We start from the raw sequence: 25,506 nt of genomic DNA, 5'->3' as shown, positions 1-25,506 counted from the left end.
GCGGAATGTTTTCAGGGTGGGGGAAAAAAAAACAACAAGCCCAGTTGCCTTTTGGAAGAAAAGAAAAAAAAGCACCTTTGGGAAAACCATGACCTGGATGACGGAGAATCTCCATACATCTTTACAGCCGATTCTCAAAACCTTCGTAGGTCTGTAAAGCGAAGGAAAACGGAAGGAGAATCATAATCACCGTCATAGTTTCACTCCGTGACTGTTTTAATGACCAAGTCGCTGGTCCCTGTTGTGACTGCTAACGGAGGACTACTAAAAAAATCTGCAGGGCAACTCTGTTCCCCATCCGACACTCCTACGTGGCTCCGATGGGAGTGCTATGACTCTTCCCCACCCTGTTGTGATTCAGGGTCAGCCTGTGGGTTCGGCAGTTGGGTCGGAGGACTCAGAGGAGGAGGAGGGGGGTGTTGGAGAGCTTGCTGAGAATAATATTGAGGCTCCGCAGAGCCCTCAGCCAGGCCCCTCCCACCTGGTCACCACGCAGACCCAGCTGTGTGAGCCTGACAGCGTGGATGAAGATGACCCACAGCTGGCCCTGTTCAAGGACGCCCGACGCAGGAGGCAGTCAATCAGGAGTAAACAGAGGAAGGCAATGGGGCACCGAGGAAGGAGGCAGAGAGAAGCCACGCCCTGAACTGTATAAAAGGGGAATGCGTGGGAGGGCTGGTTTGCTGAAGGCAACCGCTTGGATAGCTCCTGTTTCATAGCTCCTGTTTCATGGTTGGTGTCTTGTTTTGCTCTGTTTTATGTTAATAAATTTGGCAGGCTTAATTCCAGCCTCTTGCCGTTTGTAAAGGGGTTGTCCCTGCCTTTTCTGCAGGGCCGGTAGCAGGCTGGTACAGAACACACCCCTTGTCAAGGAGGACGGGCCAGGAAGCAGTTGCATGAGGCGGCTGCTTTAATGAGACGTCCCCGGATTTCAATGGGCTTCTCTCGGAGTTGGCCTCTCTCTCTTTGGCCAGCCACACGGGACTGATCCTGGCGGGACGGCCCTCTGCTCATCCTGGCTTACACGGTGTAGAGCACGGAGGCAAAGGAGAAGGCGAGGAAGATGCCAAAGGTGTGTCGGAAGCCCAGCCGGTCCACCAGGCTCCCTGCCACGGTGCTAAAGGCCACCTTGCCCAGGACCTCGATGGCGGCGAGAAAGCTGTAGTGGGTGGCCTGTGGGGAGAGGGAAGCAAGGTGAGCCCAGCCGAGCAGGCAGCCTGGACAGCCCTTCCTCGCCACCCAGGAGGGAGGGGAAGGGAAGGTCACTCACAGCCCTGGTCATCTCGTGCTTGGACTACAGCTGGTCCTCGGCTTACGACCACAATGGAGCCCCAAATTTCTGCTGCTCAACGAGACAGTGACGTGACTTCTGCCCTGTTTCATGACCTTTCTTGCCATGGTGGCGAAGTAACAGGATCGTTAAGTGGATCCGGCTTCCCCACCAACTTGGCTTGTCGGAAAGTCGCCAAAGGGGATCAACCTGACCCAGGGGCCGTCGTAAATATGAACCAGCCGCCAAGTACAGACAGTCCTCGGCTTACAACAGTCCGCCTAGCGATGTTCAAAGTTACGACGGCACTGAAGAAAAGGGACTTGTGGCCGCCTTTCGCACTTACGACCCTGGCAGCATCCCCGTGCTCACGCGATCAAAATTTATAGACACTCGGCTGCTGCCTCGTATTTACGACGGGTTGCAGCGTCCTGGGGGGAGGATGTCATGTGATCCCCTTTGGCGGCCTTCTGACAAGCAAAGTCCATTGGGAGAGGCGCCAGATTCACTTAACAACCGTGTGGCTGACTTTAACGACTGCCGTGATTCGCTTAACAAACGTGGCCAGGGAGCTCGTAAGAAACTCACTTCACCAATGTCTCGCTTAGCAACATAAATTTTGGGCTCCGTTGTGGCCGAGGACCACCTGGATCTGAATTTTGTCGTACATCCCTTTTTTTAGGGCCATTGTAACATTCGAACGAACGGTGGCAAGTCATGGACTTCCTATACTGCAATGTGCTCCACGTGGGGCTGCCCTGGAAGAGTATTCAGAAGCAACAGCTGGCCCTCAATGCAGCAGCGTGAACACTTTTGGGGTCCCCTAGAGTGCGGTCCCCAAACCTTGGTCTGTGGCCTGGGACAGGGCTGCGGGCTCTTGGCCAGCGGGCCGTGGAAACAGCTGGCCAGTGCACGCACATGTGGCTGCGCGCCTTCCCCCCAATCACGCTAGCACCTGCGGCCCTGTTTGCGCATGCGTGTGGGTGCGAACGGGAATGCTACTGCACAGCAGGTGTCTGCAACCCATTTGTGCATGCGTCCCTAGCCCAGGCAATTTGCGTGGCCCATTTGCACACATACAAATGGCTGCTATCCACCGTGGGAGGTACGCAGCCGTTCGTGCATGCACACAGTGCCACTGCATGTCGCATGCACGGACGGGGCTGCTAGTGCTGCGCCAGTGTGTGTGGGGCCCATGTGCGTGCGCACACACCAATTTTGAATCTGCTTTCCTTCCCCCCCGGGGTCCTCGAGCCCGAAATGGTTGGATACCTCTGCCTTAGGGTGGCCCATGTTACACCACTGTGTTGTGAACTTGCTATAGGTGCCGTCCACCCACCGTCACCCCGCCTCTGGCCTCTTTACTTACTGTGACCACCGGGAAGCAAAAGACACAGACAGCAGGCATCTGTACCCAGAGATCTCTCTGTGGCTTTCGCACTCGGCTTCCGAACTGAATTTGTGGGCCGTGGAGGCTAGGCGGCCCCGATGAATCCGTGGGCAAAGGCCCGAGACTCCGAAACTAAGCACCCACCTGGATCCTCTCTGGGGCCTTCTGAGTGCAGAGCATCATCTTGCTGAAGACCAGCGTGGTGACCAGCCCCCCGATGAAGTGCTGGATGCACAAGCTGAGCACGGCGGCCACTGCAACGAGAGGCCACCCGATCGGTTCAGCTGCAGGACGGACAATCAGCTGCCCAACTTGCTGCAGCCGGAAAGAGCGGCAACTTGGGCTCAGGAAAGGGAGACCCAGATTGGTGAGAAGGGACAGGAATGGAAGGGGAGTTACGGGCTGTATTCCCAGACCATTAACCCAGTTAATTGTTCTAACAGTCAGGAAGTTTCTCCTTAGTTCCAGGTTGCTTTCTCTCTTTCCTTCCTCCCTTCCTCCCTTCCTTCCTTCCTCCCTTTCCTTCCTTCCTTCCTCCCTCCCTTCCTTCCTTTCCTTCCTTCCTTCCTCCCTTCCTCCCTTCCTTCCTCCCTCCCTCCCTTTCCTTCCTTCCTCCCTCCCTCCCTCCCTTTCCTTCCTTCCTTCCTCCCTCCCTCCCTTCCTTACTCCCTCCCTCCCTTTCCCTCCTTCCTTCCTTCTTTCTCTCCTATCCTTTTCCTTGTTTCCCTTCCATCTTCCTCTTCCCCTTTCATCCTTCTCCCAAGGGGGCTTTTTTCAGGAGGCAACTGGCCTTCCTTTGTTTTATTTGGAAGACCTTTCGCTTCTCACCCCAGAGGCTTCTTCGGCTCCGACTGGATGGTGGGGGCCTGGGAAAAAAGAAGGCAAGGAATACAAAACCTTCCGTCCCCCGCCATCCAGTCAGAGCTGAAGAAGCTTCCTGGATGAGAAGCGAAAGTCTCAAACACACACACACACACACACACACACACACACAGACAGGACAACAAAGACAGCCCGGTTCCCTCTTGAAAAAAGCAGCTTGGGCACAGCCAGGACCGGGAGGGCGGAGAGTCTCTGGAGAGGTTCACACAGACCCCCGGGTCCCCTTCCCAGGCGGACAAACCCTCCTTTGCACTTGGTCTTTCCGGGATAAGCCCGCAGCGCTACCTCTTCCCTGCCCTCCCGCTTTCGGATCAAGCTTCCTGGTGTTTTTTGCGACTCCTGCGTGCGGAAGCCGACTCCTGTTCTTGAGCCGGTGGGCAAACGGCTGCCGCGCCGGACGGGACCCCCGGGCTCACCTTCGAAGGCAGCTGCCCGGTCTGTGTAGGTGACCATCACCCAAGTCTGGAAAAGGAGGTTGCAGAAGCGGAGGACCAGCAAGGTTTGAAGAGGCTCGGAATTCCTGACGGGAACAAACCAGAGGGATCAGAGGAGCATTCAAGGACGTCGCGCGTTTGCCTGGCTGAAGGCCTAGGCCAGGGGTAGGCCAGCTTGGCTCTTTTATGACTCGTGGACTTCGACTCCCAGAATTCCCCAGCCAGCAAAGAATTTGCATCCAGGGCACAGAAAGAAACATGGCGTCACCAAAAACCTGAAGCCAGAATGGTAGTCCAGAGGTGGTTTTAGGGGGCCCAAAGTATCAGGGCTACCTACTCGGCAGTTCCAGTTGCAGATGTTCCCCAAAGGAAGACACTCTGGACTTTTTATCATTCTGCTGGACTTTCAGAGCACTTTTTCCCCCCGTCATTCTTTTTCTTTTTTAAATCAGGGGGATGGGGAGGCAAATTCCCATGATTCTTATGAGGAAGGCTCCTTGGTGCTCTCTGAGCTGGGCTGTTTTCTTGCAGACGTTTCGTTACCCAACTAGGTAACATCATCAGTGCTAGAAGGGAGTGGGGTGTGTGGAGAGGAGGAAGAGGAAGAAGAGGAGGAGGAGGACTCTGGGATCTTGGTTCTCTCTGAGCTTGGTTGTTTTCTTGCAGAAATTTGATTACTCAGCTATGTAACATCAGTGCCAGAGGGGAGTGCAGCTTGTGGAGAGGAAGAGAAGGAGGAGGAGGAGGAGGAGGAGGAGGAGGAGAAGGAGGAGGAGGAGAAGGAGGAGGAGGAGAAGTGTGTGGCCTTTGGTGCTCTCTGAGCTTGGCTGTTTTCTTGCAGACGTTTCACTACCCAACTAAGTAACATCATCAGTGCTAGGGGGGAGTGGGGTTTGTGGAGGAGAAAGAGAAGGAGGAGGACTGTGGGGGTCCTTGGTTCTGCCTGAGCTTGATTGTTTTCTTGTAGAAATCTGATTACTCAACTAGGTAAGGTTCCTCAGTGCTGGAAGAGGCAACTCCCCTCCCTTCCAGAGCTGGTGGTGTTGCCTAGTCAGCGCCCGAAAGGTCTACAAGAAAGCCACCAAGCTCAGAGAGCACCAGGGACCCCTCAGGTCAGCCACAGACCTTCTCCTTTATTGGAAAAGAGGCCTCCCTCGTGGGCCATCCTCAGAGACGGGCGCGAGAGGGGAACAGCTGGAGAAAGGGAATATAGAGGCACCCCCTTCTTGGGGGACGCTGGATGCTAAGTCCCACCCCCCACCCCCACCCCCGGAGATCCCCAGGGAGCAGAGAAAAGCCTCCCCATCATTTACCTGCCGGCTGACACCATGTGGCCCCCCAGGGAAGAGCCGGTGATGGAAAAGGCGGTGGCCACGATCCCGTTCCAGAAGCCGAGCTTCTGGGGAGAGAAGCTGTGGTCGAGAAGGAAGAGGGGGAACATGGAAACAGAGCCCTGTTCGCCTGCAGAGAGAACCGAGGTTGAGTTCCGGGCGATGCACGTGGGAAAGGAATTACCGGGGGGGGAGGGGAGAGGGGGGCTGAGATGGGGAAGAGTCCAGGAAGGATGTGTGAACACAACGCTTGCACTTTGTGGGGGTTGTTAGGCATATGGTTATAGCCTACCTGGTTGGGTTGGAAATATATAAACCACGATGTTATAACCTTAAGGTGCTAATTGGCCAATGGGTGTGTAAGTTTTTCCAACGGCCATAAGAGGGAGCTAGGAACGTGGCTTCTTTCTCTCTCTCTCTTTGCTCTCATTGTTTTTGCTTTTTATTTATTTATTTATTTTTGGGACTTATATGCCGCCCTATCTCCCAAGGGACTCAGGGCGGCTTACAACAATAAAAACAACAATACAAAAATTAAAAAACGAATTAAATAACAGCCCCAAAATAAATTAACTACAGTTAAAAATTAAAACATATTTAAAAACCCATCATCAATCCAGGTCAGCCTGATGGAAGAGAAAAGCTTTGAGGTCACGGCGAAAGGACCGGAGGTCCGGGGCCATCCGAAGCTCAAGGGGAAGCTGGTTCCAAAGGGCTGGTGCTCCCACAGAGAAGACCCTCCCCCTGGGGGTCGCCAGCAGACATTGTCTGGCCGACGGCACCCTGAGGAGGCCTTCTCTGTGTGAGCGCACCGGGCGACGGGAAGTCGTCCCCGGTAGCAGACGGTCCTGCAAGTATCCCGGGCCTAAGCCTTATAGGGCTTTAAAGGTAAGTACCAGCACTTAAATCTCGCCCGGAAGACAACTGGTAGCCAATGCAGCTCATGCAGCACCTTAAATCTCGCCCGGAAGACAACTGGTAGCCAATGCAGCTCATGCAGGAGGGGTGTAATATGGGAGTATCGGGATGCTCCCATCACTACCCGCGCAGCTGCATTCTGCACCAGCTGAAGCCTCCGGGTGGTCTTCAAGGGCAACCCCATGTAGAGAGCATTGCAGTAATCTATCCGAGAGGTAACGAGTGGCTTACTACTGTGTTAAAACCTTAGGAACTGTGTACCTGACCTTCAGACCGGTAAGAAGACATTGTATTTTGGATACTCCCTGGACTGTTGCTGTTGCTTATCTGTTGTTCTTCGTGTATGAGCTGGACTGTTTATTCGGATTGTGTGGGTTTTTTTGTTTTTACACCTAACAGTAAAGTATTTTCCTGTTTATCACAACTCAGTGTATCTGTGTGGTTAACTGTGTGACTCTTACTATTCTCAGTACGCTTTTGCCTGTGCAGGTTCTTGATAACTCAAGAAGCACTTTGCAATCTATGTTAAAGGGGAGTTAAAGCACATTATGAATTTGGTTAATTTTATATTATGGATAATTTTTAGTTAGAATATGATTATTACATCTATAACCCTGTATTTAGCTCTGGGAAGTGGGGGGGGGGAAGGGGGGTGGTTTGGGGTGGGTGGGTTTTGGGGATATGTATTGTAAAATCTTTTTTTTGTAAAACTCTTTAATAAAAAATAAAAAAAGAAGCACTTTGTACAACAAATTTCTTTTTTTTTGCTAACAGGGGTCCCTGGTGTCCCTCTCGGCTGGCCTAGTTTTCTTGCAGACGTTTCACGACCCAACTAGGGAACGTCATCCGCGCTAGAAGGGATTGGGGTTTGCGCCTTCTAGTGTGGATGATGTTACCTAGTCTGGTCATGAAAGGTCTGCAAGAAGACAGCCCAGCCCAGAGAGGCACCAGGGACCCCCTCACTGCAACCCTGAGCGACAAATATTCTCTTTTATTGGCTCTTGCAGTTTGTGACGTGTGTTTCACAGAAACAACGCTGGAGGAAGGCCGAGAGTTCTGCTCCATGCAGTCAGCTGCGCTATAAATAACCCAAAGGTGCTTTTTCTTTGAAAAACCTTTCACTTCACTTCGTCAGTTTTCAGTTCGTCCAAAAGCTTCTTGGATGAGAAGCGAAATGTTTTCAATGAAAAAACAAGAAGAAGAAAATCCAGTTGCCTTTTGAAAAAAAACGCATCTTTGGGACAACCCTGACCTGGATGACGGAGAATCTTCAGAGACGTTCGCTCAGCCATGATTGTTAGCCTCGTGAGTGAACCAAGCCAAGCATATTTCATGTATGTATTCAAAATGGACTGTTATTAATACATATGTCTGTGTCCATACGTATGTGTGTGTAAGTATATATGTACGCATGTACTTTTTCTATGTACACAATGGCACGTATTAAAATTGTCTGTTTACACACACAGAAAAGGAATTTCACTTCTGGGTGCACCTTCCTCAAGCTTCCTCTTTCCACTACGTATTCAAAAGGGACAGTGATTAATATTTATACGTATCTATATGTAAGGAAAGGGACGCGGTGGCTCAGTGGGTTAGGACGCTGAGCTTGTCGATCAGAAGGTCGGCAGTTTGGCGGGTCGAATCCCGAGCGCCGTGTAACAGAGTGAGCGCCTGTTACTCATCCCAGCTTCTGCCAACCTAGCAGTTCGAAAGCATGTAAAAATGCAAGTAGAAAAATAGGGACCACTCCGGTGGGAAGGGAACAGCGTTCCGTGCGCCTTTGGCGTCTAGTCATGCTGGCCACATGACCACGGAGACGTCCTCGGACAAGCGCTGGCTTTTTGGCTTTGAAACGGAGATGAGCACCGGCCCCTAGAGTTGGAAACGACTAGCACGTGTGTGCGAGGGAACCTTTACCTTTACCTTTATATGCAAGGATGTAGGTATATACATATGTATGTCTATATGTGTGTTATGTAGGTGTACACTTTTGAGAGCAGGCAACAGAATTTCATTTCAGTTAATCAATGGCACTACATCCGCATGGAGAGGAGTAAGCGGTGGGGTACCACAAGGCTCCGTCTTAGACCCAGCACTCTTCAATATCTTTATAAATGACTCGGGCGAGGGAATTGTAGGGGAACTCATCAAATTTGCAGATGACACCAAACTGGCAGGAGTAGCCAACACCCCAGAAGACAAGCTCAGGATCCAAAAAGATATTGACAGACTCGAACAATGGGCCCTATCCAACAAAATGAGTTTCAATGTGGAGAAAAGCAGAGTCTTACACTTAGGCAGAAAAAAATTGAAGATATAAATACAAATTAGGTGAGACCTGGCTGAAAAATAGTAACTGTGAGAGGGACCTTGGAGTCCCAGTGGACGATCACTTGACCATGAGCCAGCAGTGTGCAGCAGCAACCAAAAAAGCTAACACAATCCTAACACAGGCATAGAATCAAGATCACGTGAAGTGTTACTACCGCTTTTTAAAGTCCTAGTAAGGCCACACCTGGAATACTGCAGCCAATTTTGGTCACCATACTACAAAAAAGATATTGAGACTTTGGAAAAAGTCCAGAGAAGAGCAACTAAGAGGATCAAAGGCCTGGAGACTAAAACATACGAAGAACAGCTGTGGGACTTGGATTTGGCTGATCTAAAGAAAAGAAGAAATAGGGGAGACACAATAGCAGCATTCCAGTATTTGAGGGGCTGCCACAAGGCACAGGAAGGGATCACATTATTCCCCAAAGCATCAGAGGGAAGGACGAGAAACAACGGATGGAAACTGACCAGAGAGAGAAGCAACCTGGAATTGAGGAGAAACTTCCTGACACTGAGGACAATTAACCAGTGAAACAACCTGCCTCCAGAAGTGGTGAATGCTCCAACACTGGAAGTTTTTAAGAAGAGACTGGACAGCCATTTATCCGAAATGGTATAGGGTTTCCTGCCTGAGCACGGGGTTCGACTAGTTGACCTCCAAGGTCCCTTCCAACATCATGCTGCTGCTGCTGCTGCTGCTGCTGATGATGATGATGTTGGAAGGGACCTTGGAGGTCATCTAGTGGCAAAGCCAGATTCCCTTAACAACCGTGTTCTTCATTTCACACCCGCAGGGATTCACTTGAACAACCGTGGCAAGACAGGTTGTCAAAGGGGGCAAAACTCACTTAACAAACGTCTCGCTGAACGACAGAAATTTTGGGCTCCACTGTGGCGTTACGTCGAGGGCTGCTTGCCTTAGCAAGGTTCTCCGAGAATTAATTCCACCGTTCCTCGCTCTGGAGGAATGACTCACCCAACTTATAGATGAGGACAAAGCCAGCAGTCCACAGCGTGTCCGGCACCAGGAGAAGCTCGTGGAAAAAACTCAGCAGGCTTAAGCTGCGGTCCTTGGCAGGGCTGTCTTGGGGAGAGGAGCCCAGATAAAACTTGGAGGTGAAGACGATGGCCGCAAAGTAGATCAGCGCCAGGTACACAAAGAGGGCTCCCCAGCCCAGGTGATGGAGGAAGGTGAGCAGGCCTCCTCCCGCCAGGAGGGAGCCCAGCTTGTAGGCCACCACCTGGATGCTATTCCCAAAGCCCACCTCTTCTGTTCCCAAAAGCTGGATGGCCACCCCATCGGTGGCCACGTCCTGGATGGAAGCGAAGAGGTTCATGAGCAGCAGAGTGACAGCCACTCCAAGGAAGTCCACTTCCGGAGTCAGGAAGGAACAGGCCAGGCAGGTCAGGGCCAAGCCGCACATGGTCAACATCAGCCAGGTCTTCTTGGAGAGATACCAGTCCACAAAGGGGGCCCAAAGCACTTTGAGGATCCATGGCAAGTAGAGCAACTTCGTCAGGCTGATCTTGGTGAAGGAGAGGCCCACCGTTCGGAAATAGACCGGCAAGAGTCCCGACTGGAGCCCGTAGGGGATTCCTTGCACGAAATACAGCAGGAACAGCAGCCAATATTTGAAAGTCATTCTTCGGTCCTGGTCCACCCTGCACAGACAAACGGGCAAGCTGAAAGAGGCAAACCATCGGAGCCTATTTACAGGTAGTCCTCGGCTTACGATCACAACGGAGCCCGAAATTTCGGTTGCTGGGACACTTGTCTTTGCCCCCTTTGATGAACGCCCCTGCCACAGTTGTTAAGTGAATCTGGCTTCCCCGTTGACTTTGCTCGTCAGAAGGTCGCAAAAGGGCATCACGTGACCCCGGGACGCTGCAAACCGTCATAAATCTGAGTCAAGCAGCCGGATTTTTATCACGTGACCACGGGGATGCTGCAGTGGTCATGTGTGGAAAATGGTCATAAGTCACTTTTTCAGTGCTGTTGTAACTTTCAACGGTTACTAAATGAACTGCTGTAAGTCGAGGACTGCCTATAGAGCAAGGGTGTCAAACTGCCGGCCCACCGGCCGGACACGTCACCAGGAAAATGCGTCCACCCCATCGCCGGCCATGGGGAAAAAGTTCCGATACGTCGCGCGACGTCCCCGGGGTCACGTGAACCTTCTGACGCATTGTTAGCTTAACAGCTGCCGTGATTCACTTAACGTCGGCAAGACAGGTCGTAAAATGGGCCAACGTATAATTAATTCACCTAGGTCTCGCTTAGCAACCGGGAACGTTGGGCTCAATTGCGGTCATCAAGTCGCATTGGAGACCGGATTGTTCAACCTGGGCAACTTTGAAGTGGGGCGAACCTCCATTCCCAGAATCCCTCAGGGCTGGGGAATTCTGGGAGTTGAAGCCCACTCCTCCTCAGTTGGAAAAAAAAATAAGTTTTAAACAATTTTGTCTGGTTTTTAATGAGCCACCGGGGGGGGGAGGGGGAGTCGCCGGTGCTGCCTCCCCGCACCCTCCCACGAAGCCGGGGTCACTGAGAGCTGCGGAACTCCTTACCACTGGAGGAGCCGGCCCCACTTGGACAGAAAGGCCCTCGGGGGACGGGTCTTGCTCAGGGCCGGCCAGGCCAGCTTCCCCAACCCGGCGCCCCCATTCAGCCGGCGAGGCCTTCCCCACCGCCCCCGGCGTTGCCCCGGCAACTCCGCTCAAGGACCCCTTCCGGCCTGGAGCCGGCAGGGGGCGCTCGGCAGAGGCAATCGGCCTCTTGGATCACAAAGGAAGCGGAAGTTACGTAAGAGGGAACCTCTGGGGAGGGCCCTGCAGGACGCGACCTAGATTGTCGCCCACGTTGATTGGTCAAACTGACTTCGCGCCGCGGGGAGCCGGGAGGAAGAAAGCGGGACGGCGCTCGCTGGAGCGGAAGCGTCCCCTTCTGATCCTGGAGCGGCGCTCTAGGTTTCGCCTCTCTGTGTTAAGTGGTCGTTGGGCTGCCAGGCGCGCCGGAAGAGGCGGGGAGAGAGCCGGAAGGCGGAAGGTGTAAACATGCTGAGAAGCCTCTTGGTTCCCTGTTCCGGTGGGGGAATAATTCCGGGAACGAAGGTTCCGGCTCAGCGCAAACGGGGAAGCCGGGAACCTCCTTTCCGAGTCGGGAGCGGCGCTTGCCAGGCTCCCCAACCGCGCCTGGGATGCTCCAGCTCCGTCCCCATCCTTGGCTCTTTGAGCTCTCTGACCCAGGCTGAGAATTTTAACGAGGTTTTATTTTCAGGGATAATTTAATCTTTTATTTGTTTTTTAACTTTGTATTTTGTATTGGTGTGATTTTAAAATGCCCTGAGTCCTTCGGGAAAGGGCGGTATATAAATCTAATAAAATCTAAATCTAAAATCTAAATAATAATAATAATAATAATAATAATAATAATAATAATAATAATAATAATAATAATAATAATAATATAAAGTTGGAAGGGACCTTGGAGGTCATCTAGTCCAACCCCCTGCTCAGGCAGGAAACCCTATACCATTTCAGACAAATGGCTGTCCAGTCTCTTCTTAAAAACCTCCAGTGTTGGAGCATTCACAGCTTCTGGAGGCAAGGAGTTCCACTGGTTAATTGTTCTGACTGTCAGGAAGTTTCCCTTTAGGGTGTCCCGAGGGCGGGAAGGAAGGAACGCTTCCGGATTCTGTCCATAAACTGAGGACAACCCCCCCCATGACGTTACCTAGTTGGGTCATGAAACGTCTGCAAGGAAACCAGCCAGCTCGGAGGGCACCAGGGACCCCCCCCCCCAGTTCTTCTCCTCTTTTCTCCACCTCTTCCTCCTGTTTTTCTCCTCTTCCTCTTCCACCACCACCACCCCCTTGTAGCACTGATGATGTTACCTGGCTGGGTCATGAAACGTCTGGAAGAAAACCATCGGGTTCAGAGAGGACTAAGGATGCTGAAGTTCAACCCTGAGCTACAAATGTTCTCCGTTATTGGCTCCTAATTTCCCTCTCGAACTCCCCCTCTGGGTGCCATGGCCGTCTTATCACCCTCTCGCCCCAATCGTTTCCCCCCAGGTGTAGAAATCCCTTGCAGATACGGCCACAACTGAGCCCCAAACGTCTGTTGCCAAGTGAGATGGCTGTTAAGTGGGTTTTGCCCCATTTTGCTCCCCTTTTTTTGCCACGCTTGTTAAGCTAGTCACAGGTCGTTAAGTGAATCTGGCTTCCCCATTGACTCTGCTTGCTGGAAGGTCACAAAAGGGGACCGCTTGAGCCTCAGGGAACTGCAGCCGTCATAAACATGAGTCAGTGGCCAGGTGTCTGAATTTTGATCACTTAAACGTGCAACGGTCGTTTTAAGTGTAAAAAACGGTCCCAAGTCACTTTTTTCAGCAACTTTTTCACTTTGAACAGTCACTAAATGAACTGTTGTAAGTCAAGGATTACCTGGGCTTTGCAATAGCAAAATAAGAGCCTTGGTGGAGCAGTGGGCTAATGCCCCCTTAAAGTAACACCAGCTGCCTGCAATTAGTGCAGGTTCGAGTCCCACCAGGCTCCAGGTTGACTCAGCCTTCCATCCTTCCAAGGTAGGTAAAATGAGGACCCAGATTGTTGGGGGCAATTAAGCTGACTTTGTAATAATGCCGCTTGAGGGGGGGGGCAAAAGCCCTAATAAGCAGGCATATACCCCAGTACATAGAATGAAGGCTATTGCTAAGCACATTGAGTTGTGCTTTAAAAATTGTAAGCCGCCCTGAGTCTTCGGAGAAGGGCGAGATATAAATGGGATTAAAAAAAAAAAGTTTGAAATTAGGAATTTCCGTTACCCATAAGAGCCGTGCTTACCTTTGGCTCAGGTTTTTATCGTCTACTGTTCTGAAGGGAAAACATCCTTATTTATTTATTTATTTTATTTATTTTATTGGATTTGTATACCGCCCTATTCCCATAGGACTCAGGGCGGTTTACAGGGCAGTTAAAACCATGAATACAAAAAATAAAAACAATTAAAACAAATTAAATGCAAGCCCCAAGAGTAAATCTAAAACCCAGTTAAATTAACAACCCCACAGTCTGGACCAAACAGATCGAAGAGCCAAGTTTTCAGGTCCCGGCGAAATGAGCGAAGGTCGGGGGCAGTCCTAAGTTCTGTGGGTAGTTGGTTCCATAGGGCAGGTGCACCCACAGAGAACGCCCTTCCCCTGGGAATAACCTGCCGGCATTCATTAACCGGCGATACCCTGAGAAGGCCCTCCCTGTGGGGGCGCACAGGACGATGGGAAGATGATGCCGGCAGCAGGTGTTCCCTTAGATATTCCGGACCCAAGCCATTTAGGGCTTTATAGGTCATTACCAGCACCTTGAATCTCACCCGGAGGGCATCAACGGGGTAATACCTCATCCCCTGTTTTTAATGATGGAGAAGGCTGGTCAGCCCGAGATGCCGGTATGAACAGCCACTCAGTCGTGTCAGGATTGAGACGAAGTCTGTTTCTCCCTATCCAAACCCGGACTGCCTCCAGGCAACGGGACATCACAGTGAGGGCCCAAATGTTTAAAGGTAAAGGTTCCCCCGCACATGCGTGCTAGTCGTTTCCGACTCTAGGGGCCGGTGCTCATCTCCGTTTCAAAGCCGAAGAGCCAGCGCTTGTCCGAGGACGTCTCCGTGGTCATGTGGCCGGCATGACTAGACGCCAAAGGCGCACGGAACGCTGTTACCTTCCCACCGGAGTGGTCCCTATTTTTCTACTTGCATTTTTACGTGCTTCCGAACTGCTAGGTTGGCAGAAGCTGGGACGAGTAACAGGCGCTCACTCTGCTACGCGGCACTCAGGATTCGACCTGCCAAACTGCCGACCTTCGGATCGACAAGCTCAGCGTCCTAACCCACTGAGCCAGCTCAAAGTATGCAATTTTCTTCATAGGCCAATTAGAAATTTGGAAGGAGGGAGAAGCAATGACGTCAACTGATAACTCAGTCGCTTGTCTGAGATGGTATAGGTTCTCCTGCTTGAGCAGGGGGCTGGACTAGAAGACCTCCAAGGTCGCTTCCAGCTCTATTCTGAAACTTGCATGAAAGACAGGACCCAGGCCGCCTTCCCTAGAATTTCAGATTGGTTTTCCGTTGGATTTTCAAACCTGCCTTGCTTGTTAATGGATGAGCTATGCAGGCAGTCCAGTCTGGGCTGAGTGAAGAACAGGTAGCCCTTAACATCCTCACCTGGGTGGTCATGTTTATTATGGAAAAGTCAATTTTAGGAACAAAATGACTTAACTGGAACCGGTTTGGCTTCGCTGTGAGATGTGGGAAGTTGTCTTAGGAAAGCTTTTAATTCCTGCACTGAGCAGAGGGTTGGGCTCCATGACCTCAAAAGCCCCTTTCAGCTCTCAGATTCTGCAATTCAGAGGACATGTCAAGGAAGGACTCTCTTTACCCTACCCTCCCCCTCCCTGGCACGGTGTTTATACAAAACTTTAACGTCCCACTCAAATGAGAAAGATTAAACTTATTTTAAAACTTTTATGCTATTTATAAAGAACAGAAAAAAAGCAAACGTGATATGTTGGGTTAAGTAAAAAAATGTATTTTATTCAGATCAAGTTCTGCCAGGGAAAATTCTGCAGTGCAGTACAAAAATCATTCCTCTCTCCTTCCTTAGAGGTGCTTACTTAATATTGCCGGGTGCAAATAAGCAACATGCCTGTTTGCTGTCCAGTTCAAATGTCACTCGAAGGCAAATCAGGGATTCCAACTCTCCTCAGAAAGAGGAAATATCTGTTCTTCAAAGAAAATAATGCTTTATCCGCTCCCTAAATCCTCAGTCCAACCCCATCGTTGCCAGAATTCGCCAAGCAAAAGCCACGAGGTGAAGGAAACTGTCTTAAGATTTGCCAAAATAGGTAGCGTTTCGTATTTTTGGAGTGAATTTTTTTTTCTTTTCTCTTTAAAAGGACTCCCGACCAACCGTTGTTTAGGTCGGGAGAACGGTGATCTTTCTTCACTTGCCCCACCTACTTTGTAGAAAGCTGGTCCAAGAAAACTCTTCCAGAAATTTAATGCTGGCAGTGTGGCCACCGCCTTCCCATAGGAGAAGGGGAAGAAGCAGCGGTGCGACGGATGGGGATTCTCCTCTCCAGATCCTGCCCAGCTCAATTCACTTCCAGCGGATGATCTCCTCCGTGGCCAAGCGCATGATCTTATGGAAGTCAAAGCAAAGGTATTTTCTCCAGAAACGACGGTCCCGGCCATATATCTGAGCTGGGTAGCACGGGCTCCCTGTGCAGAGAAAACCAACCATCAATGCTGCAAACATTGTCATGTTTTTGCACGGACAATATAAGAGGCAGCCTTTTCCTTTAACTGGGAAATGTCAAACGGCTATTTGGAGAAGATAAGAAATAGCCGTGCACAGAAAGGGAAGTGAAACTTCATACGTAAAACTAATTGGACAATGTGATTAATGACAAGGGTGGGAATTGTGTATGTGTAATGATGGGTTTGGGGGGAGGAGATTTCAGATGCTGACATCCCTCCATGAGTTCCGATGTTTTGTTTCATTATTAAGACTTTTTAGATAAACAATGCCTGCATTTTGTTTGAACTGTCTCATTCATCGGAACCATGATAACAGTGAAGCCAGCACTGCGACAAAACCAAAGAACCTGGGGCTTGCATTAGCAAAGCTGCAGTAAAGGTACCAGGCGAGTTTTTATGCAAGCATATTGTGCGTGCTGGCGTCCGGTTATACTGACCGCTTGACCCCCGGAAGCGTCTTTGGACAACGTTGGCTCCCTCGGCTAAGAGACAGATGAGCATCGCCTCCTTTTATCTTTTTATGCTCGCGTCTCTCTCTTTCCCTAACAAGTTAATTCTGTTGTCACCAATACAGCTGTCCTCCATCTTCTAAGGAGCTTCTCTTCCTTTAGAGCAGACATGTCAAACACAAGGCCCGGATCCGGCCCGTGAAGTGGTTTCATGCAGCCCGCGAAGCCATCCTGGAAACAGTGAGGGAACGGCCCCCACTGCCTTGGTCCTGGCCCAGAGACCCTCCTCCTGCCAGAGACCCTCAGATCTGTCCCACTCCTGCCCAGGCCCCCATAGGCACCCTTGATGCCAACGATGTAGAGCTGGCCACGCCCACCCAGTAGGCCATACGCACTCTAACCATGCCCACCCAGGCCACACCTACCCGGCCCCCTGAGGGCAACCGCGGTGCTGATGTGGCCCTCCATGAAATTGAGTTTGACACCCCTGCTTTAGAGCATCTCTTTCAAAATTGAATTCACTGAATACTTTACTTGGCTGGCTGTCATTAGACAGTGTTATAGCGATTCTAGTCCTCGGGGAGAGAAGAGCCGTAACGGAGCAGGCCTCGTTTTACAAAGAACTGTGGCTCCAAAAGAGAACGAAAGATTGGTGAAAGTCTCCTTCAACCAGCCCGTTTCGATGCCACAGTCCCAGCTCTCTCTCGTCCCCTCTCGCTGTGTTTTATTTCTTTTTTTATAGATTGGAACAATCCATCCCAATATATGCTTTTTCACTGCCTTTAATTTTCAGCCTGTTTTTTGGGGTTTGTGTAATAAATAAGCAGTTCTTCTTTGGGCTTATTCTTTTTTTATTATTATTAACGTACTGACATCTGTCATCATTTCATCCCTAAAAGGTCTTTCGGATCCTTTAAGAAAGTGAACACGAGGTTTAGAAAAATAGAATGATGTTGGATGTGGAGTGGGCAGGCCCAAGTTAAAGTCATCCCTCGGTCCTGAAGCAAAACAGGTGATTTGGGGGGCTTCAGCTCTCTTTACTGCACAAAGTTCTTTGGGGATAAAGTTGGGAGGTACATACATGTGTGGTTTTCAGAGACAAGGCAGGATAGAAATGCTTCAAATAAATAAGCATATTATCCTATGTTTACATTTTCCAAGCTACCCCCAAGAACCGGGTTATGTTGTGAGGCACAGTTAATCACAGGCACTATCTAGTAAGTGTCTCTAATAAACCACTATAAGGAGTCTGAAGCATCCTAGGATCAATTTTAATTGGAAGGAAACTTCCATTTCATCAGCATTGTCAAGTAGCAATCTGAATGCTAAAAAAATAAGGTTACCACTGTGTTGCAGCAATTCGGTGAGCGGAAATAAGCACCTGTATTTCCCAGGAATCTCTGCAATTGTCCTTTTTAAAATATATATATATATATGGAAGAATACAGCCCATCAGCTACCTATTAGCCCAACATTTTCTTAGCCTTGGAAACCTTCTGAGCTCATAAACCAAGAAAGATCGAAACCTGGTTAGTCCTGGATTTAAAAAAAACCAGCAACCTCAAGCCACTGCCATATTGTTGCCAGGAAAACCGCATGCATGTGACTGCGTGGTCCCAGGACTTGAGGCGATGCCAAGGAGGCCTTACCTTTTTCTTGAAAATGGCTGAACAAAAATCCCCTAAGACAACGAGGGCAAACCTTTTAGAGACCAAGTGCCCAAACTGCAACCTAAAACTCACGTATGTATTGTCGGGTGCCAGGTGGGCGTGGCTAACTGGGTGGGCGTGGCCAATTGGGTGGGCCTGGCTGCGGTGTTAATGGAAGACTCGGTGAGACTAAAAAGTTCAATCGATCAGTTCCAACTTTGCAAGATTTTTTTTTCCTGTGAGAAATTGAAATTGGTTGATTTATTGAACCTTTTTTTTTTTTGCACACAGCGGCGGAGGCCTAAAGCGAAAAGGTTTTATGACACCCAGCTGAAGGCCTAGAACTGGGGCGACGGTGTGCGTTCCCACAGAGAGGGCTCTGCGTGCCACCTGTGGCACCCGTGCCATAGGTTCGCCACCACGGCCCTAAGAGATCTATAGGTTTCTCTGTAATTCAGCAGAGTGCAGATTCTAAAATAGGAGCCTCACCAATTCCATGGAAAATCCTGGCCACGGCCCTGCCGGAGAACTTTTCGTCTTGGCGGATGGAGAAGAAGTGGCGAACATCAGCTCGGATTTGCTGTTCCCATTCCTGAAACTATCATCGGAAAGAAAATTCCAGGGGAAAGTGAAGTGAGCCTTAAGGGAATAAATGCTGGTCCTCCTTAGCAATGCACAGCTTCAGCCAAGGGCCATGCTTTAGTGCAGGGGTCTTCAAACTTGGCCCTTGGATGACTTGTGGACTTCAACTCCCAGAATTCCTCAGCCAAGATGGTTCATATAAACCAGGGGTCTTCAAACTTGGCCCTTTTATGACTTGTGGACTTCATCTCCCAGAATTCCTCAGCCAGGATGCTTTAAGACAGGGGTCTTCAAACGTGGCCCTTGGATGACTTGTGGACTTCATCTCCCAGAATTCCTCAGCCAGGCGCCTGGCTGAGGAATTCTGGGAGTTGAAGTCCACAAGTCATCCAAGGGCCACGTTTGAAGACCTCTGCTTTAGTTCAACTGCTGTTAAATTTTTAAAAAATAGGCAGCCAAGAATGAACGTTTCCTACCAGGTTTGGCTTTAAGCTGCTCCAATCAAACTAGGGTGGCTTTTTACCACCAGCATAATATCAGTGCCACTTACTGGATAATTTTACAGAGATGCAGGAATATTAATTTCAACTTAAAGGCACTGCTTTACGTCAAGTTAGCCTGCAGTTTTTGTAGCATGTTAGCCCAAATATCCTTTGCTTGTGATTCGCAGTGGCCTCCCCTTAAGCTGTGGGGAATTATCCCTAGTTTTAGCTAGCAGTAGAGAAGAGCAAGCAAGCTCGATCTCCGGAAAAATAATATCTTTTTCTGTATGATGCCGATGGTGGCTTACTAGGGCCTCTGGCCCCCATCCATGAAAATTCCTTGTGCGCTATTTAGCAAGGGGCAGAGAGGTTGCCTTCTGCTAATAAGAGCTCTGGAGGATTTTAGACAGAAAAGGCCCTAGTTGGTCAACTGCTCCCTGATCGTTTTAACCAGAAATCTCAAGGATAAAATCAATTTAAGGTATTGAAATTAAGAAGACAGCAGGAAAAGAAACCATTTTTTCCCCTCTGTCAAAATGTACTGCCTAACAAGAGAATCCAAATACGTAATACATCGTAAGACAGAACATATGTAATAGGAGAGTCCAAATACATGAAAGGGAATGCAATATTGGCGATGTCTGACGACACAACGGAAGGGCAATAAACCAGATTAGGACAGTGAAGTTTCGGAAGGTTTTCGAGATATGTACAAGAGAAATGCAATGTCCACAAACGATCCCACGCGGGGCCTAGAAAGCTGCCCTTGAAATCAAGGGTGTCCAACCTTGAAAACTGTTAAGACTTCAAAACTCTGTCCAAGACTCTGGGTTTCAACCCCCAGAATTCCCCAGTCAGCCATGAGGGCTAGACAGAGAATTCTGGGAGTTGCAACCCACAAGCTGTAAAGTTGCCAAGACTGGACACCCCTGCTGCAAATCAGTAACACAATTTTCCCCTTGGATCAACCTCTGCGCTCTGCTGCCCTCCCTATGCATCAGGATCACCCACCTCCACCCCCACCCAAGATCCCTAGCAGAGCCAACAATCTGCAGAAGGGGAAACCGGGACAGGACCCGGTCAGCGTTCGTGCTCGGAAGCCAAATCCAGACGGAAAGCTGGATCCCCTCACCTGGACATCCTGGAGGGGATGAGCTCCAGGCTCTGCACCCACGGAGGGCTCCTCCGGCACCGGCTGCCTCTCAAAATAGCCCATCAGCAGCGACTTCAGCTGGCTGCTCCTCTCCTGGTCTGCAGAGTCACAGCACAAGGCGTAAGTAGGGAAAGCCACGCTGTGGAAAGACACGCAAGACACACCAGGGAGGTAAGCCACGGCGCAGGTCCAGCCGGACAGGTAGCCTTCGACTTACAACCGTTATTCGGGTGACCGTTCAAAGTTACAAGGGCATAACCGGTGATATAACCCGTTTTCATACTTGGAACGTTTCACTAAACGAGCGGTCGTAAGTCAAGCGCTGCCTGTACTTGGTTAGGATCCACCCAGCGGGGTTTACAGGCCCTCTTTGCAGCTTCCCACCTCTGAAAAGCCTGGAAGCAGACTCGGAGCTGGTGGAGGGCTGCCTTTTCACGGCTCGTGACTCGCCGGTGCAGGAAGTCGCACACCGCGTCCAGCTCATCCTCACTGAGATCCCCGTAGGAGCGCAGGTGGAAGGAGAGATCCCTGAATTCCACCAGGATCTCACTCTTCCTCGGCCCCTGGCAACCTGAGCAGGGAGAAAAGAGCGGCCGACCATGTGTTGGAACCCCCAGATCTCCCCCGGCCCATTCTGAATCACTGTCTCGGTCAAGCTACAAAATATGCTGTCTGTCGGAACCCATTCCTATTTCCTTTCCTTTCCATCCACCCTCTATGATCTAAAATCACACCCCACCTTTTCCTGGGTTCTGCCATTCTCCCAAGGGGGAGAGGGGGGATGTGCCTGCAGGGCTATTATTACTTTCACTGTTCACTACAGTGTAATCCTTTACTTTGTTTTTTGCATCTGTATCCTCAACCAGCCCCACTGAAATGTAACAGGTTGTTTCCTGCATTATCTCCCTCTCTGAACTTTTAAACTGTCAGTTAAGAACAAAGGAGGCAATAAGGAATGTCACATCACTACCTGGTTCATGTCTGCGCTCTCAGAGGAGGGTGTGAAGAAGCCGCCGACCCTTGCTGCGTGAGCTGGAGACGGGCCGATGTTATCTCCCCGGTTCCCACAACGGACGTAACACTTGGAGATTGGCCATCCCATATCGGGCAGTCGATCTGTGGGGTGGGGTCTTGCTTGGGGATACTATAATCTACTGCGCGGCACAGGAAATCTCAGATCCTATCTATTATGCCTGCTATCAACTAGTCTTAATAAAAGTTCCTAGAGATTGCAATGTCTCTGGTGTTTTTGCTTCATTGGGCTTCTCAGACGGAATTTGACACCCTCTTGGCACGGAAAAAGGTGTTGGCAACTGCGCTTTCTCTTGGAAAACATTTCCCTTCTCGTCAGAGGAGCTTCTTCAGTTCTGGCTGAATGGCGGGGAATGGAAGGGTTTATATTCTCTGCAGCCATCTGGTTGTTAGTACTCTTTCTGAGAGTTGTTGAGGCCACCTGGAGGTCTATCTGTGCCCTCAGGGTCACCTGAATTGGAGCGCAAACAGGCTTGGAACTTTCTTGGAGCTGCTACAAGGAATGTGTTGTAAACAGGAGATATGTGGTGTCATATCGCTCCCCTCCGTTGAGAGAGGGCTATTCAATTTTAACAGAGATCAATCTTAACAGAGAAAATTCCATGCTAGAAGAAAGTGGGGTTTATGGAGGAGAAGCAGGAAGAGGAAGAGGAGAACCGTGGGGTCCTCGGTGCTATCTGAGATGGACTGTTTTCTTGCAGATGTTTTATTACCCAAGTGAGGGTAATGAAATCACGCTAGCACTGACGATGCTACCTAATTTGAGTCACGAAACGTCTGCAAAAAAACCCCACCAACCTGACAGAGCACTCCTTTCAACCCTGAGTTATAAATATTCGCCTTTCCTGATAGATAATTTTTTAACACTGACATTCCGTTCCCCATCAGTCCAAGTTAGAACTGAAGAAGATCCTTGGATGAGAAGCCAAATGTTTTCAAGGGGAGGGGTGGGGGGTGGGGAAAGTCCAGTTGTCTTTTGAAAAAAGCAGCTTGGGGAGACCCCCGTGACCTGGATGGTTGAGGATCTCCACAGGCATTGAACTGAGTACAGAGGACACCTCTTGGGGATGAGCGGCGAACACAACGCGGGGGTCCTGCATCTTTTCTGGGCCGTGACGGAAAGCTAGCTCAGATAAGAGTCTCCCCCAAACAGCCCCACCGGCTCACCCTTCTGCCATTGGCTGTTCCACTGCAGCTGTCGTAGAGCCCGCTTGACTGGCAGGAGCTCCCAGCCCATGGAGTCGGCCAGGGCGATGACATCGAACTCCACAGAGCTGGCCTGGCTGGCGCTGCCCCCTTTCAGGCGCTGCTGGGCCAAGCAGACCGCAAGCGGAGGGCACCTGGAGGCAGAAGAGACAGCAAGGAAGGAGTCCACACAGGATGCTCTGATGTGTCATAGGAAGAGCCCGTTGTCTTAGGTTTTTTTTAATTACAGTTGCTTTTTTATTTTTATTTTTTATTTTAATTCCATTTATATCCCGCCCTTCTCCGAAGACTCAGGGCTGCTTACAAGCTTAGCAGTAGCCTTCATTCTATGTATATGCCTGCTTATTAGGGCTTTCACACCCCCCCCAGCGGCATTATTACAAAGTCAGCTTAATTGCCCCCAACAATCTGGCTCCTCATTTTACCTACCTCGGAAGGATGGAAGGCTGAGTCAACCTTGAGCCTGGTGGGACTCGAACCTGCACTAATTGCAGGCAGCTGGTGTTACTTAAGGAGGCATTAGCCCACTGCTCCACCAAGGCTCTTGCCCAGGTTGTGATGCCAGGTGGTTGTTTTTAATGCTTTTAAACTGGGTGTTTGTAAGCTGTCTAGAATTTTCTGGACTGGGGCAGCTGCAAGAAATAATTGTCCTCCTCAACGTACAACTCTGCGCGGGCTAAATTCCTGGCCTGCAAAATTAAATAAAGCCACTGCTCAACTTACAACTATTCACTTAGTGACTGTTCCGAGTTACAATGGCACTGAAAAAACAGGGATTTACACTTGACGCTCAAGGCAGCCTCCCCAGAGTCACTAGATAAAAAAAAAATTCAAACTGGCAACTGACTCATATTTACGACGGCCGCAATGTCCCGGAATCACACATGACCACCCTTTTGTGACCTTGTGACGAGCAAAGTCAAGGGGGAAGCCGGGTTCACGTAACAATCGTGTGGCTAACTTAACCCCTGCAGATTCACTTAACAACAACGGCGAGAAAGGTCGTAAAATGGGACAAAATTCACTTAGCAACTGCCTCGCTTAGCAACGGAGGTTTGGGGCTCCGTTGTGGTTGTGTACTGGATCTGAGCAATGGCTGTGAAAGAAAGGCTTCTTTCTGAATCCCACTACATCAGGGGTCTTCAAACTTGGCCCTTTCATGACTCGTGGACTTCAACTCCCAGAATTCCTCAGCCAGCGTGAGGGAACTATGTCCCTTTGATGACTTGTGGACTTCAATTCCCAGAATTCCTCAGCCAGGCCTGGCTGAGGAATTCTGGGAGTTGAAGTCCACCAGTCATCAAAGGGCCAAGTTTGAAGACCCCTGGTCTGGATCCAAGTCTGCAGGTTCATCAAAATGGCCGACTGAGGAATTCTGGGAGTTGAAGTCCACCAGTCATCAAAGGGCCAAGTTTGAAGACCCCTGGTCTGGATCCAAGTCTGCAGGTTCATCAAAATGGCCGACTGAGGAATTCTGGGAGTTGAAGTCCACCAGTCATCAAAGGGCCAAGTTTGAAGACCCCTGGTCTGGATCCAAGTCTGCAGGTTCATCAAAATGGCCGACTGAGGAATTCTGGGAGTTGAAGTCCACCAGTCATCAAAGGGCCAAGTTTGAAGACCCCTGGTCTGGATCCAAGTCTGCAGGTTCATCAAAATGGCCGACTGAGGAATTCTGGGAGTTGAAGTCCACCAGTCATCAAAGGGTCAGGTTTGAAGACCCCTGGTCTGGATCCAACTCCGCAGGTTCATCAAAATGGCCGACTGAGGAATCCTGGGAGTTGAAGTCCACCAGTCATAAAAGGGCCGAAGACCGCCTGGTCTGGATCCAAGCCCGCAGGTTCATCAAAATGGCCGACTGAGGAATTCTGGGAGTTGAAGTCCACCAGTCATCAAAGGGCCAAGTTCGAAGACCCCTGCCCTACATGCTCTCTCATACTGGCCTGATCCTTTCCCTCCACCCTTTTCTCACCTTCGAGATACAGTCCGCAGCTGCTGAGGACCTCTGTAGCACGAAACCCGGCATGAAGAGAAAGTGGGGTGCAGCAGCTCCACCCAGCGACAGGGGTGCAGTTCCAGGTAACACAGAAGCGTCTCTATGCCTGAAAACCAACACTTTGGGTTAAGCGGGCAAGAACACGCCTTGCCGTGTCAACTTGAGAACGTTTTTGCTGGTGCTTTCCATTCATGAACGGAAGATAACTTTTATGGCCATTTGTTTTTACTGTGGGCACACTGGCACACATTAAAAATGAAATTGTGTTGCCTGCTCTCCAAAGTGTAAAATAATAATAATAATAATAATAATAATAATAATAATAATAATGACAACAACAACAACAATAATAATAATAATTAATAAGAAGTTGGAAGGGACCTTGGTGGAGCAGTGGGCTAATGCCTCCTTAAGCAACACCAGCTGCCTGCAATGAGTGCAGGTTCGAGTCCCACCAGGCTCAAGGTTGACTCAGCCTTCCATCCTTCCCAGGTAGGCAAAATGAGGACCCAGATTGTTGGAGGCAATTAAGCTGACTTTGTAATAATGCCGCTTGGGGTGTGTGTGAAAGCCCTAATAAGCAGGCATATACATAGAACGAAGGCTACTGCTAAGCACATTGATTTGTGCTTCTTAGATTGTAAGCCGCCCCGAGTCTTCGGAGAAGGGCGGGATATAAATGGGATTTTTTTAAAAAAAGGTCCCTTCCAACTCTTTGTTATTCTATTCTACGGTCTCCTGTTTGAGCAGGGGGTTGGACTAGAAGACCTCCAAGGTCCCTTCCAACATTATTCTATTCTACGGTTTCCTGTTTGAGCAGGGGGTTGGACTAGAAGACCTCCAAGGTCTTACAAGAGCCTTGGTGGAGCAGTGGGCTAATGCCTCCTTAAGTAACACCAGCTGCCTGCAATGAGTGCAGGTTCGAGTCCCACCAGGCTCAAGGTTGACTCAGCCTTCCATCCTTCCGAGGTAGGTAAAATGAGGACCCAGATTGTTGGGGGCAATAAGCTGACTTTGTAATAATGCCGCTTGGGGGTGTGTGTGAAAGCCTTAATAAGCAGGCATATACATAGAATGAAGGCTACTG

At 50.0% G+C, this 25,506-nt stretch overlaps 2 protein-coding genes across 2 annotated transcripts in view; both read right to left on the bottom strand.

The window, feature by feature from the left end:
- Positions 1 to 985: 985 nt before the first annotated feature.
- Positions 986 to 10,272, bottom strand: MFSD3 (major facilitator superfamily domain containing 3). Its single transcript, XM_083360098.1, has 5 exons — positions 9,536 to 10,272; positions 5,290 to 5,437; positions 3,959 to 4,062; positions 2,805 to 2,914; positions 986 to 1,173 (listed from the first exon to the last, which is right to left on the bottom strand). The coding sequence occupies exons 1-5, from the start codon at positions 10,200 to 10,202 to the stop codon at positions 1,021 to 1,023; spliced, it is 1,182 nt and encodes a 393-aa protein (XP_083216224.1). The 5' UTR covers positions 10,203 to 10,272; the 3' UTR covers positions 986 to 1,020.
- Positions 10,273 to 15,130: 4,858 nt separating this feature from the next.
- RECQL4 (RecQ like helicase 4) overlaps positions 15,131 to 25,506 on the bottom strand; it is a gene marked incomplete at its 5' end in the record, with an annotated part of 40,216 nt that continues 29,840 nt past the window's right edge. The window contains 6 exons of the mRNA XM_083360355.1: positions 15,131 to 15,834; positions 18,461 to 18,569; positions 20,168 to 20,327; positions 20,573 to 20,759; positions 22,388 to 22,560; positions 24,396 to 24,525. Coding sequence (XP_083216481.1) covers positions 15,713 to 15,834; positions 18,461 to 18,569; positions 20,168 to 20,327; positions 20,573 to 20,759; positions 22,388 to 22,560; positions 24,396 to 24,525 — 881 coding nt within the window. The 3' untranslated portion in view covers positions 15,131 to 15,712. The remainder of the gene's footprint in view (positions 15,835 to 18,460; positions 18,570 to 20,167; positions 20,328 to 20,572; positions 20,760 to 22,387; positions 22,561 to 24,395; positions 24,526 to 25,506) is intronic.

The sequence above is a fragment of the Vipera ursinii genome, assembly GCF_947247035.1.
Source record: "Vipera ursinii genome assembly, chromosome: 3".
In the NCBI taxonomy this organism is placed as follows: Eukaryota; Metazoa; Chordata; class Lepidosauria; order Squamata; family Viperidae; genus Vipera; species Vipera ursinii.
The sequence above is the reverse complement of the archived record's forward strand: the minus strand, read 5'-3'. Positions and strand labels throughout refer to the sequence as shown.